This window comes from Chinchilla lanigera, unplaced genomic scaffold, assembly GCF_000276665.1.
Source record: "Chinchilla lanigera isolate Chin_1 unplaced genomic scaffold, ChiLan1.0 scaffold00103, whole genome shotgun sequence".
Lineage (NCBI taxonomy): Eukaryota > Metazoa > Chordata > Mammalia > Rodentia > Chinchillidae > Chinchilla > Chinchilla lanigera.
Genome location: NW_004955504.1, coordinates 7,359,391 through 7,378,349, shown reverse-complemented (window position 1 = coordinate 7,378,349; position 18,959 = coordinate 7,359,391). Strand labels below are relative to the sequence as shown.

The 18,959-nt window shown below is 45.0% G+C and overlaps 2 protein-coding genes across 2 annotated transcripts; both read right to left on the bottom strand.

Annotated features, from left to right (window-relative positions):
* Positions 1-2,582: 2,582 nt before the first annotated feature.
* LOC102028109 (taste receptor type 2 member 1-like) lies at positions 2,583-14,244 on the bottom strand. Its single transcript, XM_005407099.2, has 3 exons — positions 13,365-14,244; positions 10,047-10,223; positions 2,583-2,827 (listed from the first exon to the last, which is right to left on the bottom strand). Exons 1-3 carry the CDS (start codon positions 14,242-14,244, stop codon positions 2,583-2,585), a joined length of 1,302 nt encoding a protein of 433 aa, XP_005407156.2.
* Positions 14,245-17,498: 3,254 nt separating this feature from the next.
* On the bottom strand, positions 17,499-18,395 carry LOC102027764 (taste receptor type 2 member 1-like). The gene has a single exon (XM_005407098.1). It carries the CDS (start codon positions 18,393-18,395, stop codon positions 17,499-17,501), a length of 897 nt encoding a protein of 298 aa, XP_005407155.1.
* Positions 18,396-18,959: the final 564 nt, after the last annotated feature.

Sequence of the window (18,959 nt, the reverse complement as noted above, 5' to 3'; positions counted from 1 at the left end):
AAGGACTAATCAGAGCGTTCAGATTATACTGAGCTTAGCTGACTCTTTAAGCTGTTTAGCTGATCTTGTCACAAATTCCCATTAACAATGGGCCAGAGGGTTCCTGTGGCCAACGCCTATGCCAGAGAGGAGCCAGAGTGTTCCGAGTCATGCAGTTCATTCAGGGCAGCTGAGTGACTGAATTGGATTTTCTAGCTTGCTAGTCTCCGCAAGTCACACAACATTTCCACCTGTTCATGTAGACTATAAGGTAGCTGGATCACTCTGAGTGCCCCTGTGAGGACAGAAAGGACTCTTCAGCTGCCTGAAGTCCAGGCATTCTTCTCGAAGTCTGAAATACTTGTGTGCGACTCCTGGAGGGAGCAGGAGAGGAACTCCTTTGTTGCTGTTCCTTAGCCATCAATCTGCTCACACAGCAGGTCTACCGAATCATTGCACTGCTGCTGTGGGAGACAAGAAGGGACTGGCTTCACATAAGAAGTCGTTGGGAAGGAAGGAGCACACAGGTGTGGACAACCAATCACAGAACTCAATATGCGACTTTAGAGCAAATGGGGGAAATCCTGGAAAGATGCTAGAAGTTTGGAGAAGAGGCCACCAACTCTGGCTTCAGGGAGGCAAATAGGCCAAGCAAGGCATAGAGGATGCGGTGACATCTCCTGGCTATGGAGAGACGGCAACGTGTCTATGGCAACAGGAGGTGCAGGGGTGGGACCAAGGGAAGCACTTTCAAATACAGGAACAACCTGCAAGCCCCTTGAGAGACTGCTGGATGAAGAGAATGCATATGCACACACAATCAAATATTAGCATTAAAAAAGGGGAATTCTGCCATCTGTGACAACATGGATGAATTGGAAAGATAGGCTAGGTGCAAGAAGCTAGGCACAGAAAAGAAATACGGTGCAATCTCCCTTATATGTAGAGTCTAGAATAGCCAAACTCAGAGAAGATGAGAGCAGAGGGTTATTCACTAGGTTCTGGGAAGAGAGGAAGTCGGGGGTTGTTGCTCAAAGGGCAAAAAGTTTTAGTTATGTGAGATGAATGGGTTCTGAAGATCTAAGATACAGAAATGTAAGTATAGTTACCAGTGCTGTCCTGTATATTTGAAATTTGATTATAGAGTGAGTCTTAAAGTGTTCTACACACACACACACACACACACACATCCCAAAGTGATAACTTTGTGAAGTGATGGATGGATATATTAATTAACTTGATTGTGGTGATCATTTCACAGTGTGTATGCATAGCAAAACATCAAGTGATGCTCTTAAATGTACACCATTTTTTCATCAGTTGTATCTTAAAACTGCAGAGAAAAATACTACTAGGAGACAGAGAGAGAGAGAGAGAGAGAGAGAGAGAGAGAGAGAGAGAGAGAGAGAGAGATGGAAGCTGGGCGAGGTCAGCAGCAGGCCTGCCTCCTATGAGTTCAGGCTGGAGAGAACACGAGGCAGGGGGTGCTTTTTGAAATAAATGAAATCAGACTTGAAATACCTCATGAGTACACAATCTTTTAAAGAACTCTTATAAGTCCTTTTAAAGATGAGGAGAATCTATCATATAAATGCAGTGTAAACAATACATTTTAAATTCGGTTATCTTGTAACTTTAAATTTTGTATGTTGCTTGATTCCCTGAATTATGTGAGGAAAGTTAAACTCTCTTATGCCATCACCAAAATAGCATCACCCTTAAAAGTGCACAAGGTACTCAGGGAAGGAGAGATAAATATTTAGTAGGAGAAAGAACAGCACTGCTGTGTACTTATTTTATTTGGAGTTTTGCCTTAGAACTGAAAGCAAAGTTTTTATACCTCTTTAGCTTTTGTGTTAGTGTGCTAGGATCCAAGTCATGTCAGGAATTGGGGAGATTTTTTTATTTGCAGTCACTGGTCTGAAGAACAATACAGTGGTGATGGTTTATGAACTCGAGATGCCCAGGATGGCTGTTCTGTGGCTTGCAAGCTGGAACTCACTTTCCCTGAGGTTTTAATTCCTAAATCAGAGCCAAGCTCAGGGTCCCGTTGGACTCAGTGCCCTTGGGCAGTCACTTCCAACTCGACTTGCTGTCAAATGGAACCCACTTGACTCTTGGCTTTGAGTGCAAGACTGGTTCTTACACTTTAAAGGCATCAGAAGTGCCTGGAATACCTGTTCCAACACAGGAACACAGATCCTGGGTCCCAGCCAGTCTGATTTAGTAGATCTGTGGTGGAGCCTGAGAATTTGCTGCTGATGCTGCTGGGCTGGTAACCATACTTTGAGAGGCACCATCCTGAATTTTAACACAGCAGTCACTCCTTCTCATTGAGAAATATGTTCCAAGATCCCCAGTAGATGGCTAAAACCACAGATAGCACTAAAGATACTGTGATAAATACTATGTTCTTTCCTATAGTTTTTTTCAACTAGATACAATTGCATAGATATGTCTTTCCATAGATACATTTTATTCCATATGGATACCTATGATAAAGTTTAATTTATAAATTAGGCACAGTAAGAGAAACAACATTAACTAATAATAAAATAGAACAATTATAACAGTATCTGTGGTAAGACTGGCAACCAACATCACTATTCTCGTGCTTTGCAACCATTACTGAGTCCTGTAACAATCTCCTTGGAACAGTCACAGCAGACCTGCTCACCAAGACCTGAGTGGATGCTGTATACAGCATGGACACGCTGGACAGAGAGATGATTTGCATCCTGCGCACGGTGTCTCTCCAGAACGGTGTGCCATTTAAAACCTGTGACTTGTTCAGCAATGGAATTTTCCACTTCATATTTTGGGATGTTGGTTGACCATGGGTAGTAGACTGAGGAGAGAACCACAGTTAAGGGGTGAGAACGGTACATCAGCAAACAGCAGCTCCCTTCCCCATTTGAATGAGGTTAGGGGACAAAGAGTTTAAAGTTTCTTATGAGTTCTCTCACTTCCTTGTTCTCTGTAGTTTTTCCTTTTGATTCCCTAACTAGAATTTTTACATAACATGCTTTTTGATGTTCCTGTGACCGTAGTGCCTTAGTCAAAATTTAAGTTAAGTTTCCATAATATGACAAGAGAAGCTTGGGGTTTTAGAAAGAGCTGGTGGGTTTTCAGGGTAAAGAGGGACATGCCGGGTATTTGTTCTTCAAGGGGTGGAACTCATGCCACTGTAGCTGGTTATGGAAAGCCGAGACAATGTTAACAAGAATGACAGAAGTGTGATCAAACAATATGGTGAATATTTAAATTAAAGAGGTTGATTCCAGTACAAGATACATTGCTATTAATCCCCCTGAAATACTTCCCCTTGCTTTGAACATACAAATCCCATCATCCTTGCCACTTTCTGAAGCAATTCTGGAAGTTCTCTTCCACGAGTATCTTTGGTTGCCATAGTCCTGGCTGCTTCAATGTCCTGAATCCATTTAAAGCATTTGTCTTTCACCGTCATTTCGACTGTGGGGAAGTCAGAAGTCACACAGTGCCCGATTCAACAGATAAGGTGTATGAGAACACACTGTAATGTTGATACGAGGCTGCCTTTCCATTGGGACCACTATATTTTTGAACCTAAAGACATTAATGAAAGAGGATTTCCAGAACTGCATCAGAACATGGCAAGAGGGATGGGACAAGTGTGTTCAAAATGAGTTGGAGAATTTTGAGGGGGAATTGGCAGTATTATGTCTTTTACTATAGTAAGTTTTTAAAAATTTAGACCCACACCATAGTTTTTGTTCAGCTGTTGTTTGCTTGGGCTGCCCTATTAAAGTGCCACTCATTGGATAGCTTATACAGCAGATATGCGTTGTCTCTCACTTCTGGAGAGTTGATATCTAAGAGCCAGGTGTCTTCGGGGTTTGTTCTTTCTGTGGCTGTGAGGGGAGGTTTGTCCATGGCTTGGCCATGGCTCCTGGTTGTTTGCTGGTGGTTTTTGGTGCTCCTCAGCCTGCTGTAGCATCACCCCAGTCCCTGTCTTCATCTTCACATGGTTTCTCCCCGAGCCCGTCTCTTTTATTTTTTTGTTTTGTTTTCCGGTACCGGGAATCGAACTCATGACCTTGCGCTTGCCAGGCAGGCACTGTGCCACTGAGCTAAATCCCCAGCCCCGAGCCTGTCTCTTTTTATAACTGGAATATGACCCACCCTAGTGGCCATTGTCTTCTTTAACTACCCTATTTCTAGGTAAGGTTGTATTCGGGGTTGGAACTTTGACACATGAATTTTTGCATGCTAGGCAAGCACTTTACCACTGAGCTACATGCCCAGACTGACATAGGAATTTTCAAGGGACACAGTTCGGCCTGTGGGACCCTGAGCTTACTTACTACTAGCCTGAAGAGGCAGCAGGAGTAACCTGCAGGCATTGGTACCAGCAACCACCTCCCATGTCATTGTAGCGATCAGCCAGAGGTGCCACAGCACGCGCCTGAGGACACGCTCCCTCCATTTCCTGTCGTGTTCTGACTCGCACTTTGAGCTGTACTTTGAGATTTTACATCTCAGGCTGGCGAATCAGTTACTCCCCTCAGCTTGCAGAAAGAATTTCCTTGTGAAAAGGTGGGACCTTGTTGTAAACGATACTGCAATTAAGGGTCCTATTAACCCTTGACTCCAAGACAAAGGCTCCAGTCTTCCGAGGTGAGATGCCTGCCAAGCAGCTGCCAGGGAAAATAAAGGTAGTAAATCTGTCAGTGGTTTCAAGGTGTCTGGAGGGGCTGTGACTATTTGCAGTGCGGCTTTGATGCAGGCCAGGCCTGCCAAGGCTGGTTAGACGGCTTGTATTTTGATCTGAGGAGCTCTTGCTTGATTTCCTGTGGTGAATCTTTCTCTGTATCTGTCAAGAGGATTACCTTGTTCATTAATGTGTCACTAAAATTTAAAATGCCCCTTTTCTGCTTCTCAGGTAATTATTGCAGACAGGTTTTAGGTATATTGAGAAAAGTGAGTTTCTCAGCAGAACTAGATCCCTGAAGAATAGCGACGAGAAGTATGCTTGACTTTTAGCTCACTGGGTTCCTTAGGTGCTAGCTCATTTATTGCTGGGCGAAGATCTGCAGTGCACTTGTCTCTGCACCATTTTCTTTGCAAGGGCGTTCTGTTTGTTTTAGTAATTTCCGAGTCTGAGTCTTTGTGTATAAAATGCTAGCCTTTCATGAGGAGGGGATCACTCACCTTTGTTCCTTGAGCACCTCTTTCTTTTTGCCTCTGTCCTCCCACGTTCCCGTTCCTAGAGGTGCTGTCATCCTGGGCATCTGGTAGGCTGAGAACCCCAAAGCCCCACAGTGGTGGCCTTCTGACCTGTGACCCGGGGCTCTGCGAGCAGTGGAGAGTTGCTGACACTTGCTTCCAGCTTTTCTCTTCACCTCTTTTACCAGGTTATGACTTTCATTTTTATCATTAGACTCTTTATTATATTTTAAAGTTTCAATTATTAGAGCATATTGTACAAAGTAATGGGCTTCACTGTGACATTTCCATAGATACCTATAATTTGCTCTGAATGGGCTCGAGTCTTAATAGACTCTTTAAAAGAAATTCGTAGGATAAATAGAGTAAGTAAGACTTTCCTAGTCTTTCATCTCAAACTTTTGGGATGACTTGGAGAGCTCTATGTTGGCGTAGGTTTAAAAAAATTCCATCTTTTCATTGTACCATTTGGAAGTATTGCTCTGTCCTGCTGGAAAAGTACTGTTTGATTATGATTATGAAGTGAGGGGAACACGCTTCTCAGAAATGGCCTCCCGGGCATATCCGTGTGTCACTATTTAGGGTGGGAATGTCCCCCAAAGACCTCACAGACTCATGGGTGGGGCTGTTGGGAGGAGATTGAGTCACAGGGCATTACAGCTCCCTTGCTGTTAGGAGAGGGCACTGGAAGAGGTGTGTTACTGGGGGTGTGACCTGGAAGAGTGCATCTCCCTCCCCGGCTCCACTCTTCTCTGCTTCCTGGTGGCCACTGCATGAACAGCTCTCCTCTGCTCGGGCCTGCCCACCGTGCCCTCTCTGCTTGGGACCAGCTGACCATGGACTGAAGCTTTGGAAACGGTGAGCCGAATTCAATCTCTCCTCCTTTAATTGTGAGTGTGTCTCAGCAATGGGAAGGTGACCAAGCCACCGTATGTTACATGGGTAAGGACCCAAATCTTCTTTCAGGTGAGATGACCTAAAAGAAAGCCTCAAGATTCTTATATTCAGGTGCTCTTGGGATATGTCACCACCTCTTTAACTTCCTGCTTGTCTTTATAAGAATTCTTCAGAGAAATGACCATAAAAGTGTGTAACTCAATTAAGACCAAATTGTATCCATTTTAGAATGATTGGCACACATGGTTTTTATGGCTTCCTTGGGAAAATAGTTTAGGTTACTATTGTAGTCAATGGTTTGCAAGGGAATAGATTTAATACAGGACACATACATTTATGGGATTATCTTATTCACCCAAAAAGTCAAATGCAGAAGAGTGCAAGAGATCTTTCTACACATGAGAGACCCAAAGAATCCAGCCGAGGGCTTAGATCTTCCACAAGTCCAGCCAGACGCTTAGAGTCCAGGGCAATGTCTCCTGCAAGTCTGCATCAAGGATCTGCACCTGGAAGTCCCAAATGTCTGTGGTGGAAGCTAGAGAGTCTGCCAGGGAGAAGGCAGAGGCATCTGCACTGGAGCCGGGAAGTGACACTCAGACGAAGAGCAAATTTCCTAGAAGAGAGCAGCAGCCATTGCTGGGTGACAGCATGGACCAGAGCTTCTCCTCTGGTGGCAAGAGCCACGGTCGTATCAGGAAAACAGGCCACAGCAAAGGGAAATCAGCAGCTCACAATCTTCTCCTCCCATTCTCCTGCTATGCCATTCAGGCAACAGTCCTTAGGCGGGTCTTCCACCCTTAGAATCTCCTGACTCAGTTCACCTGGGCGTTCTCACTGAAACTGACCATAATTAATCCAGCACAATTACTGTCGTGTAAATGATTTGGCAATGATAGTTCAGTAGTAAATTAATTTTTTTGAGACAGGGTCTCACAATGTAGTCCATGCTGGACTTGATCTCACATCATCCTCCTGCCTCAGCTTCCCAAGTGCTGGGACTACAGGCATGTGCCAACATGCCCAGTAACAGTAAATTAATTTCAGCAACCTTTTCTCATTAGTAATTGATTTAAATGCCATTTAGTCAATATCTTCTGCAAACTCTTTGGTTTTAAGGAAGTGACTCAGTTGTATTACTTTAAGTATTTGAGATTTTCTTGTAAGATGCACATGGGAGTCTAGGATGGGTTCCCCAGCCATGCTCTTGTGTTCTTATTCCCTTCTGTTCCTCAGCCTTTGAAGCCCCACAGCACCATCTCCTAGGCATGTCTGCAGGCTCAGAGAGCACTGCATCTTAAAGCACAAATTATGAAACCAACTATAAATTTCCAACTCTAAATTGCATCTCACTGTCCTTTTCTGAGTTATGCATTTTCCACAACTCCTACGACTGGGATTCCATGTGAGGTCATTTGCCAACCTGGTGATTTATTCCTTGGCCAAGTGTTCATATCTGGCTGTACCACCTTTGGTGAAGGGAGAGTTCAGGTCCCCACATGCGACTCCTTCAAGCTCTCTCTTCTGCAGAGTTCAGGCATCATTTGGATCCACGTGGCTGGAATCCAGTCCGGGGTATTTGCAGTGGAGGAATGCGAGAAAGTGCTTTCAAGGTGATTTCTGCTCTGATTCCCTTTCATAAAGAAAATAGACATTCAGAGACTTTCGTTAGAACCTGCCTTCAGAAAGGGAGGAGATCATGTGCTCCAGAAGGGAAAAGAGAAGTGAAGATGTTTTTCAGAGCTGGAAAATAAGCTGTGGTGACTTAGGGTTGATAGTAGCCAGAAGCTGGCCCTCGAAGTGAAGCGAAGCCCATCTGCAAGATTGCTGCAGTCTCTGGCTGGTGATCAAAGGACACAGCCCTGGTTAGGGAGTCTGGACTCCTGCAAACATGACCATGCCACAGTAAGGGGCTCTTAACAGAAACTGTCAACCTTTTGGCCTTTAAATGAAGGGAGTTTAGAACTTAGAAATTAGAGTTAAGGGCAGTTTCCCCATTTTTGCAGCACACACTAGACCTTTGGTTTGTGTCCACTGGTGTTCTCCTTGTTTGTGGAGAATGATTTATTTCTTCATTCTGGTTTATTCTTAAACCATCCCTTGGGGTAGAGCTTGCCTAGGTGTAGACGGATCTACTACCTTGTTGGACTTCTGCTCTGGTTCCTTTGCGGTACCTGGTCATGGTGGAGATACCACAATAGAATAATGAAGTGACACCTACATTTTTCCGAGGACTGTCTCGTAGGTAAACAGTGAAATTCCTCTTGGTGTAAGCCTTGCATTGGTCCTTGTAATAAGGAACTCCAGTTTCAATCATAACACTTTCAGCGGCTCATCCTCCTATGAGATGTGCGAGGTAATTGGCTGAGGGCTATCTTCTCATTACTTTGGGCAAATTAAGAGAACACCTTGGAGAAGCCATCGCTGAGCGCTGACTCCGGGCAGAGTTAATAAGCTGTTCTCGTCATCCGTGTTCTTCCCTGCTGTTTGAATTGTGTGGCTGGTGGCGCCGGTGTTGGCAGCAGAAAGAAATATGATGTTCGGCTAATGGCTTGAGAAGGGGAAGGAAGGACTTGGGGTCACTGGTGGCACATTTCATTTTGAGCTGAGCCAAAGGAGATTAATGCTGTCACTTGCTTGATTAGCATTGCTACTCGCCTGGCTCTGGACTTCGAAATGTATTAATTCCGAGAGAGCAGCTCGCATCAAATTGTCTGGTCCACACTGACCACTAACCTTGTAAAACACTGGAGGAGCTGTGAGACCCTAGGAGCTGTTTACTGTTTTTGACAAAAGCTTTCAATATAGGGCTAAATTGCTTAAGCTTGAGTCTTCAAGGTAATTAGTGTTTTGAGTCTCAAGGTAAAGTTCTTAGCAGAATTCTAGAGCAAGCCTTCCATCTGTTCAGCAGTTTACATGCCTTTATTCATGTGAATGTGGGGAAATTTCTTGTGATGAGAACCTTCCTAAGTGCATCACTGTGATGTGGATAGGTGATGTGCTCTCAGAGTCAGAACTCCTCTGTGCTTGGGCATTTAAATGCTCAATACACCACCCCACTTGGCTCAGAATGAGCTGGGGTTGCGTGTCTTTCGGGTTGAATCATGGCTTTTCTCAGATACAGTGAAAGCATTTTAGACCACCCACTTGCGAATGGATTGAGAGTAATTCTATATTTTGGGAAATTCGTGATCTTTGGAGTTGAAACCTCTGGGTCCTAACCCCAACCACAGTACTTAGTGATTTTTTAAACATAAAAACGTGCACAAATTGGAATAAATTATAATCACTGTCACCGACTACTGGAATACATAGTTTAAAAGCCTTTTGATACGTAGAGCTAACTTTTCCCTTAGAAAGGATTTGCCAATTTTCACTCCTACGCTTGTTCTGAAACTCACTGGATATTACCATTTAAATAATCCTACCCAGTGCATAGGAAAAAATTGTTCTGTAATGTTGCTCTAATGTGTGTTTCTTTGATTACTTGTGAAGTGAAGTGCACTGTTTTCATGTGTTTATTGGTCCTGTGCTGCTTCTTCTATGAACTGTTTGTGTTGGTTGCTGGTGTCCTTGCTGCCTTGTCCTCCCTCCATACAATGAAATAGCAGAGATGATAAAGAAATCACACTCGCTTTTGGAAGTTATGGCAATTTTGCAATAGTTCCTCATTTCTTTCCATGTAGGGCTCAGAGTGTTACGTGAACATGGTGCCTCTCTCTCTGTGAATGCCGCAGTGTTTGAACGTATTATTTGGCACGTAGAGTTTTTTCTCTAATGCCTTTTTTCCTTCTCTGTCACAGGAAGTTTCCTGAGTCATCCCCATCCTCCTTTTTCTTTTTATTTGGTCAGCTCATGAGACCTTTCACTGTGTCCTATTAAAACCACACAAAGTCTGCCTAAATGAAACCCATTAATCTGTGTAAGCACTAGGTACTAATAACAATTGTGGGAAAACCCCACACCTGCCTGGCCTTTCAGCAGATTAGCACGGTCCAGGTGACAGTGGCGTTCTCCTGCAAAGACCTGGGCATCACTCTTAGGCCCGCCCACCCCCGACCCCGGGCTCGGTTCTGGCTTCATGGGGCCACTAGACAGCTGCTCCCTTGGTCTGAGTAGGAGGCTGTGGATGTTGAGAAATGCTGTCAAACAGCAAAGCGCACAGTGAGCAGGACTGAAATATAGAGAACTTCAGAAGAGGGCGTGCCCCCGAGAGGAGGAGTGTGTGGCTTTGTGTGGGACAAAAGTAGGTCCACGAAAGGGCATCATGGAAGAAGAATTGAGGCTAGATCGGAGAGCTGTGGTTTGATCAACTAGAAGAATGGGAAGTCCATGTGAGAAGTGGATCTTGGGAGGAAGGGGTGGTATTGGTCTTTGTTTTTTTTTTTTGAGACAGGTTATTGCTGTGTAGTTCAGGCTGACCTGGACTCACTATATAGCCCAGGTTGGCATCAAACTCAAGGTGATCCTCCTGCCTCAGCCTCCCAACTGCTGGGATCACAGGTGTGTGCTGCCACGCCCAGCTGGCATTGGTTTTTGGATGTTACATTTGAAATACTTAAAAATAGATGTTCAGTTGGATCCCACAGGCCACGTTTCTCAGTGTGTGGCTTTGGTACTGATCTCTTCAGGCCTGGAGGGCAGGCCTGGGCTGGCCCAGGTGGACAAAAACTTTCCTCAGTGGACCCAAATGGAATCATCAATCTCCGGTGACATGATGTAAAAAATCTTAGGAAGCTCTGCCCTAGGTCTTGCTTGCTGTAGATCTTTCTCATGACCTCTGCTTACATCCTCTCTATCTTCCTTCATCCGGTTTTCTCTCCCGTTCTCCACTCCTACCCTCCCTTCCTCCCTCCTTTCCTTCCTTCCTTCCTTCCTTCCTTCCTTCCTTCCTTCCTTCCTTCCTTCCTTCCTTCCTTCCTTCCTTCCTTCCTTCCTTCCTTCCATCCTTCCTTTGTTTCTTTGTTCCTTCCTCCCTTCCTCCCTCCCTTCATTCCTTTCTCTTTCTTTCCTTTCCCCATCCTTTCTTTCTTATTTTCTTCCTTCCTACCTTCCTTGCTTTCCTCCTTTCTCTTTGTTCTCTCCCCATCTCTCTCTCTCTCTCTCTCTCTCTCTCTCTCTCTCCCCTTTTGTTTTTTGCTTGCTGTGATTCTGGGGATGTAGCTGGAGCCTTTACACTGAGCTACATCCACAGACTCTAAAACATTTCTTTTTTTTGGTCAAGGTAATGTGGTGTGACTAAGTTGCACAGGTTAGGCTTACACTTGCAATTCTCCTGCCTCAGCCTCCCAGAGACTTGGAGTTATAGCAATGCACTACCATACTTGGTAGGAGGCCACATTTCTAAAACCAAGGAAATAGATGCTGTGCTAGGATAGTAAGAGGTCAAACTGCCGCTAGGTGAGAGGAGGACAAAAGCAATTTGGCAGAGCTGCTGAGCTCAGATAAAAGGACTCCAGAGAGAAAAGGCTGAGATTTCTGCTTTTAAGATACAGCAATGAGTACCACACACAAAGCCAGCAGCACAATAGCTTGGCAACATCTTTGCAAGAAATTTATTTGGAGGAAAGCAGGCATTGGTTATGTGTTTAGAATGCTTTATTATACTTTGCAGTTTTACTTAGTTTCACCTCTTGGTAATATTAAATACACAAACTTTAGTCATACCTTTGTAGTTATTAACTATTAACTAGCACTCTCAGAGCAAAGATACATGAAATGGAATCACAGTTTGGTATCTGAGAACCAAAATGTCCCTGGATTTCTCCCTAGATGCTTGAAGTTGCTCCCACTCTCCCTGCCCACCTGCAGGAACACACATCCTGGGTTCACAGAGCAGGTATTTGCTGAGTAGCAGGTGTGAGGAGGACAAGAGTGCGTCTCCCGTGTTCCTTCCCCAACAGGAGCAGGGCTCACCTCCAGGACACTGTGCCCTTCCCAGAGCTGCCTACCGGAAGGAGGGAACGTGGGATATGTACAGGAAGGGGGGCTGCTGCTTTGTTCCCTGGGAATCAGGTCCAAGCCCTGGGAAGACACAGAGCACTCTCATTCCCACAGCCGAGAAGACACATGCACCACCAGGTCTTCTGAAGCAACTTCTCTGTGAGTTGCTTGTCTGGGATTTGAACATCAGAATTTGAATCCTTGAAACTGGTGATTGGCAAATCTAAATCTAACACAGTTTAAACATCAGCACACAGGAATTCAAATTAACAATTAAATTTAAGAAGATCTTTTATTTAATTTACTTTTTTTGAAAGCAAAGTGGCTTTGAATTTACTTGGAAACATACATGAACCTCTTAGTTTCCCAAATCATCAGCCAGCCCAGCAGAAAATGTACCTCTGAGGTAAAGCAGATGGGGAAGCCCCCGGCCCTCCCACCTACCGGTGTTGCCACACTGGGAAGACAGGCCACGTGGTAGAGGGATGAAACCACCATCAGCCATTGGAAAGGACCTAAAGCCAAGTGCCCAAGCATATAATAAAACACCTCTGCAAGCCATTGTCTGTCCCAGATGCAACATTAGGGTAGATGGAAAAGGAGCCTTCAGATCTCAACTCCTCTCTCTTCTTCTGCTGCTTTTCTTCCACCTATCACCCTTTTCATCATTTGCTACCAAGGGTTGGTGTGACATCTAGGTTCTGTGCATGATGGACACAGTGAACATGCTCATAGGGATCTAGAAGGGCTCCTTGTCCTCAAACTTCTTTCCAGTCTAAGAAGGGCTTTTTTAAAAAATCTGTGACTCTAACAAAAAGGACAGAAATCTGCACATAGACAAGGGAGGAACAGCCAGCCCATTTGAGTCAGATAAATGTGGACCTCTGTGGACCTCTTTCTGGTCCACAGAGGACCAGACATCCTACTGACAGCGGTGCTGCAGAATTCTGTGTGTTTCTGACATCACAAGTTCAAGCAAGTGTTTCTCTTCCTCTCCAAGATGTTCAACTTTGAGAGAATTGTGGTTTCTCCTGCACCTGGAAGACATCATGCACCTAGATCCCCGTACTGTTTATCTTGCAAGGTGGGGGTTCCCTATCATAGCCAGAACTCTGACAAAGATGTAATTCACTGACATTTGTTGTGCTTTACAGATCAATGTACCATTTTCTGAAGGTAGAAAATCTCTAATGATGCCTTGGAATGCATGGGCTACAGCGATGAACAGTACATTTATGGACAGGATGATTTTGAGTGAGTGGGGGGAGACAGACACAGGGAAGCCATTGACTCCTAGATCCTATCTACTGGTACAAATCCTTCTCACTGACGGCACTGACCACAGAGCAGGAACTTCTTTGCATTTTCTTTCAGTTTAGAGTTCCCTAAAACTAAGATGACAGAGTGTACAGATGGGTAAGTGCCACCCACCAAGGTGCAGAAGGCAAAAAGGAAGCTTCCAAACTGCAATACTTGAAAAAAGAACAATATGGTTACCATGTAGTGGGAGGAGTAGAGGATTAGGAAGGACAGGATGGACAGCACTGCCCTGATGGGGGCGCCCCTGCGGGGGTCCCGGATTCCCACATCAATGGTTCTCATCTGCTGGGCATGTCTCCCCAGGGAGAAAATCAAGAGCAGAGCAGCAATGAGGAAGATAATTAATGGCACCGTAATATGAAAAATCAAAATAGAAAGTGATACAATGTCTATTCCTTTGATCTGCGTTGCATTTTTGGAGAAAAAGTTGACCAAAAATTCTTGGGTAATAGTCCATGCAGGTTTTGCCTGGATGCCAGTACTGACAGACACGTACAGCGTAGACCCCAGGATCAGCCAGGGCACCAACTTGGAAATCCTCATCTTCAGCCAGAAGAACAGTGGGTGCGGGATGGTGGCGATCTTGGTGCAGTAGAAAACACCCAGCCACGTGGCCAACCAAAGGCCCCAAATATTTACAAATATGAAAAGAATATGAAGCTCAGCAAGTACTGAATCTTTCATGAAGGAGAGAAGAACCAAGTGCACAAGGAGGTTGAGCAACTGGAGACAAATCCTGGAAATCGCCAGGCAGGAAGTGAGCAGATCCAGAGGAGCCATTTGTCTCTGCCTGATGAAGTCCACCACATTCACCACCACGATGAAGCCATTTACAAAGACCCCAGTAAGAAATTGTGTCACTGCTGCAAGAAAATGGATAATGAGGAGGTGCATTAGCATGTTGGGAGGAGGAAAATCAGTCACTTCTTTCTAGGTTTATAGGTTTCCAGACAGCTTCAGGCATTCATGTTCTCTGCTCTTCTTCAGCTAGAGCAGAACCCCTTTGAGGAGCATGATCTTAATCATGAAGGCTACGGAGTAGGAAGGCAGTGTGCATGTGTTTTTATCTCTGCTGTTTCAGTTTAGTTCTGAGACATTCAAATAAGCAAGAGATAGTTCAGCAAAAATTTGCTTCTTGCTGATGCTTTTTGCATTGTCTAGTTCTTCTTAGCTTGCACGGTTCCCATAAGCAAATACTGGAACTGGATACCTTCAGATGACTGCTAAGAGCCTTCTCAGCTGGAGAACCAGCCAGAGCTCCTCAGCCTTCATCTCCACTACGAGTAACTATTTGTGCCACACCTGAGATCAACTTCACATTGTCAAGGTGTTCTTCAACCTCCCCAGTTTTTTTTTTTTAAAGATAACTTCCACTATCATTATGTCCCATGGCCAGCGAAGTATGACTCTCATGTAGTAATTCTCTAATGTACAAAGCCTGAGAAAATCAAGACCTAAATTTCTTCCCCCCCCCCCCTCCGGTACTGGGAACCAAAAGACCTAAATTTCAAAGTAGCTATATAGTAAAATATACAGTACACAACACAGAGTATCACTCAGTATAAAAGCAAGGCAATAAGCATTCCAGGCATCAGAGACAACGGAGCAATAGCCCAGCGTGAGCCTGAATGAGCGCATTTACTGTTGGGAGATATTTAGAATTTCCATGTTCATTATTTTAATATGCATATGGTTGCAATACTCCCATTTTAAATGTCTGTATATAGGGTAGGGTCAGAAAGGACCTTCTGGAGGGTAGAAGACCCAGGTCCTTTTTAGAGGGTGGCAAATGCAGGCTTTGTGTGTGTATAAGCACCAAACTATTTCCAAACAACTTTGTGATTTTGAGCTGAAAGCCTGTAACACTTGTGTCTCTGTAAGCTACTACCCCACCTAAAATTTCTCTTCCAGTAGGTGATGTCTGCAAAATAATCTGCTCTGAAAAATTCCACTATAGCCCACAAGACTGAACCCCTAGCCGCAAGCCCAGTATCCCATCAATCAAGAGTCTCAGGAGCGGGTAGTCAGGACCCTACCCCATAAAACAGGGCTGCTGCCCCAGATTTGGGCATTGTTGCAGGTCTGAGCACCCACTCCTTCATGGGGGTGGCTTCCTAATGATTCCTGCATCACCTACAAGAAAAGTACCTTCACTTTGCACTGGCCTTCCTGGCTCCTCTTCCTCTCTCCATGTCAGAGAGAGACTGGCCAGCGAGGACGCGTCTGCTGACTGCTGACCCCAGGCCCACCGGACCTAATAATAGAAGCGCTCAGACTTGGACTTCCCAGGTGAAGTCACCACCTTCAGTCATGGCAGACTGTGGAGAGCTCCTGGGTCGGGCACTGAAGGACTCAGGTCACCCTGGACAGTGCACAGCTTTGGGGCTGCTCCTGAAATGCAAAGAGCTGTGCCTCCAGGTACCTCTTCAGGAAGGGGCTGACTCCTGGCCCTATCTGTGTTCCAAAGCCCTCTCTGGAAGCCAGGCTGACAGCCTTGACCTCCTGGGGCCCAGGGCATGGAGGCCAGGTGGACAACACAGGACATCTTCTGGCTTCAGACCAGTGAGGTCCAGGCCTGTGCTGTCCTATCTCATCCTGTCACTTTCTGCAGACCAGGGAGTTACCGGGACACATTTTTCTTGGCTCACAGTTCTGGTCCCAGGGCAGGGCTGCACCTGCTTCTGGGTAGCAGGGGAGAGAGGGTGAGAGCACAGCTGTGTCTGCTCCATGCCCAGCCCTCTTCTGAAGCCACCTGGGTTCATCATGGGCCCCTCTCAGATGACTCACCCCACTGTAAACACTCTCAAACCTTCCTTTCTAAACAGCAGAGGGCATTAAATTTTTTCCTTCTCATTCCCCAAAGTTCCGCACAGCCACCTTGAGGGACACTCAAGCCAAGTCCAGACTACAGCCATCGCCCTTACTTCCCCTCTTATTTCCCTCCTTCTCTCCTTCCTTCCTTTCTTCCTTCCTTCTTCCCACTTCCTTCCTTTTTTCTTTCTTCTTTCTTTGTCTCTTATCATTTCTTTCTTTTTTCCTGCCTATCTTACTTTCTCTCCTCCTGTCTTTGTGTTCTCTCTCTCTTTCTCTCTCTCTCTCTCTCTCTCTCTCTCTCTCTCTCTCTCTCTCCCCTCTTTTCCCTTTTTGTTTCCCATCGTTCTGTGGATGTAACTGGGGCCTTTACAATGAGCCACATCTGAAATCTCTAAAATTTTTTTTCGTGAAGTTATTGCTCTGTGGCTAAGTTGCCCAGGCTAGGCTCACACATGCAGTCCTCCTGCCTCAGCCTCCCAGAGTCCTGAAATTATAGGCATGCACTACCAGGCTTAGGTAGGAGGCCACATTAAAAGCAGAGGAATGGGTACTGTGCCAGGATAGGTAGAGGTCAAACTGCTGATGGATGAGGAAAGGACAAAAGCACTTTGGCAGGGCTGTTGAGTCCAGATAAAGTGGGCTCCAGAGAGACAAGGCTGAGATTCTTCTGCTCTTAAGATACAGCAATGAGTACTGTGCACAACATCCAGCAGCACAATAACTTGGCAACATTTCAGCAGGAAATTTATTTCAAGGAAAGCAGTCAGTGTCCATGCTTTTAGAATGCTTTATTATACTTTGTAGTTTTACTTTGTTACAAATCTTGGTAATATTAAAAGTATAACAATTTAGTCATACCTTCCGAGTTATGGTATTAAGGAGTATTATGAGAGCAAAGCTACATGAAATTGAAGCACAGTTTGATATCTGATAAACAAAGTCCTCCTGGGTTTTCCCCTGGATGCTTGAAGTTGCTCCCACTCTCTCTACCTACCTGCAGGAACACACCTCCTGGCTTCAAAGAGCAAGTATTTGCTGAACAGCAGATGTGAGAAGAACAGAGTTCTCTCTCTCTTTCTCTCTCTCTCTCTCCCCCATTCTCTCTCTTTCTCTCTCTCTCTCTTCTACTGACATATATGTAACCCAAAGGCATTTTTTTGTATGTTACAGGTCAATGTCACTTTTTGTGAAGGTGGAAAATCTATAACAGTGTCTCAGGATGCACAGGCTTTGATGTTGAACTATACATTTGTGAATAGAATATTTGCTAGGTGAGTGAGGGGAGACAGACACAGGGAAGCCATTGACTCCTAGATCCTTTCAACTGATACAAATCCTTCTCACTGACCGCACTGACCACAGAGCAGGAACTTCTTTGCGTTTTCTTTCAGTGTAGGATTTCCTACAATTAAGATGACAGAGTGTATAGAGGGGTAGGTGCCAGCCACGAAGATGCAGAACTCAAAGAGGAAGCTTCCAAACTGCAATGCTTGAAAAGCGAACAATATGGCCACCATGTAGTGGAAGAAGTAGAGCAGTAGAAAGGACAAGATGGACAGCATTGCCCTGATGGGAGCACCCCTGCGGGGGTCCTGGATTCCCATATCAATGGTTCTCATCTGCTGGGCATGTCTCCCCAGGGAGAAAATCAAGAGCAGAGCAGCAATGAGGAAGATAATTAATGGCACTGTCAGATGAAAAGCCAAAAGAGAAAGTGATACAATGTCTATTCCTTTGGTTTGAGTTGCATTTTTGGAGAAAAAGTTGATCAAAGCATTTTCGATAATAGTCCGTGCATGTTTTGCAAAGATGCCAGTACTGATGGATGCATACAGCACAGACTCCAGAATCAGCCACGGAACCAACTTGGAAATCCTCAGCTTCAGCCAGAACAACAGGGGGTTCTGGATGGTGGCAATCTTGGCACAGTAGAAAACGCCAAGCCACGTGGCCAACCAAACCTTCAAGGTGCTTACAAACATAAAACTTGTACTAAGCTCAGCGAGTATCGACTCTTTCATGAAGGAGAGATGAGCCAGATGTGCAAGGAAGACGAGCACCTGCAGAGTAATCCTTGAAGTCCCCAGGCAGGAAATGAGCAGATCCAGAGGAGCCATTTGTCTCTGCCTGATGAAGTCCACCAGATTCACCACCACGATGAAGCCACTGGTGAAGACCGCCATAAGAAATTTTGTCAGTGCCATAAGAAAATGGACAATGAGCTGATGTATTAGCATGTTGAAGGGAGGAAAATCTTCTTTAAAGATGTACAGATTTTCAGACAGTTTCAATCATTCACCCTCTTTGTTCTGCTTCACCTAGAGCAGGACCGCTTTGAGGAGCAAGATCCTAATCATGGAGGCGATAGAGTAGGAAGGCAGTGTGCGTTTGTTTATGTCAGTGCTGTCTCAGTTTAGTTCCGAGACATTCAAATAAGCAAGAGATAGTTCAGCACTAATTTGCTTCTTGCTGATGGCTTTTGCATTTTCTGGTTCTTCTTTGCTTCCGTGGTACCCAAAAGCAAATAGTGGAACTGGATACCTTCAGATGACTGCTGAGAGCCTTCTCAGCTGGAGAACCAGCCAGAGCTCCTCAACCTTCACCTCCACCATGTGCAACTTAGCTGTGTCCAGAGCTGGGACTCTATTGCACATTATCAAGGTGTTCTTCAAAAAACACTTTAAAGAAAAAGATCACTTCTGGTATTATTATGCCCCAGGGCCAGGAATGTAAGACTTCCACGTAGTTATTCTCTAATGTACAAGGGCTGAGAAAATCAAGACCTTCTAAAATTTAAAATA

Coding starts and splice junctions, on each gene's coding strand:
- LOC102027764 (XM_005407098.1), bottom strand. CDS start 18,395: ATGCTAATACATCAGCTCATTGTCCATTTTCTTATGGCACTGACAAAA.
- LOC102028109 (XM_005407099.2), bottom strand. CDS start 14,244: ATGCTAATGCACCTCCTCATTATCCATTTTCTTGCAGCAGTGACACAA. Junction 10,224..13,364: donor AAAGAAGTTCCTGCTCTGTG/GTCAGTGCCGTC, acceptor GCTGTTTGACAG/CATTTCTCAACATCCACAGC. Junction 2,828..10,046: donor TCTGCTGAAAGGCCAGGCAG/GTGTGGGGTTTT, acceptor TTCTCTCCTCAG/TCTACTACCCATGGTCAACC.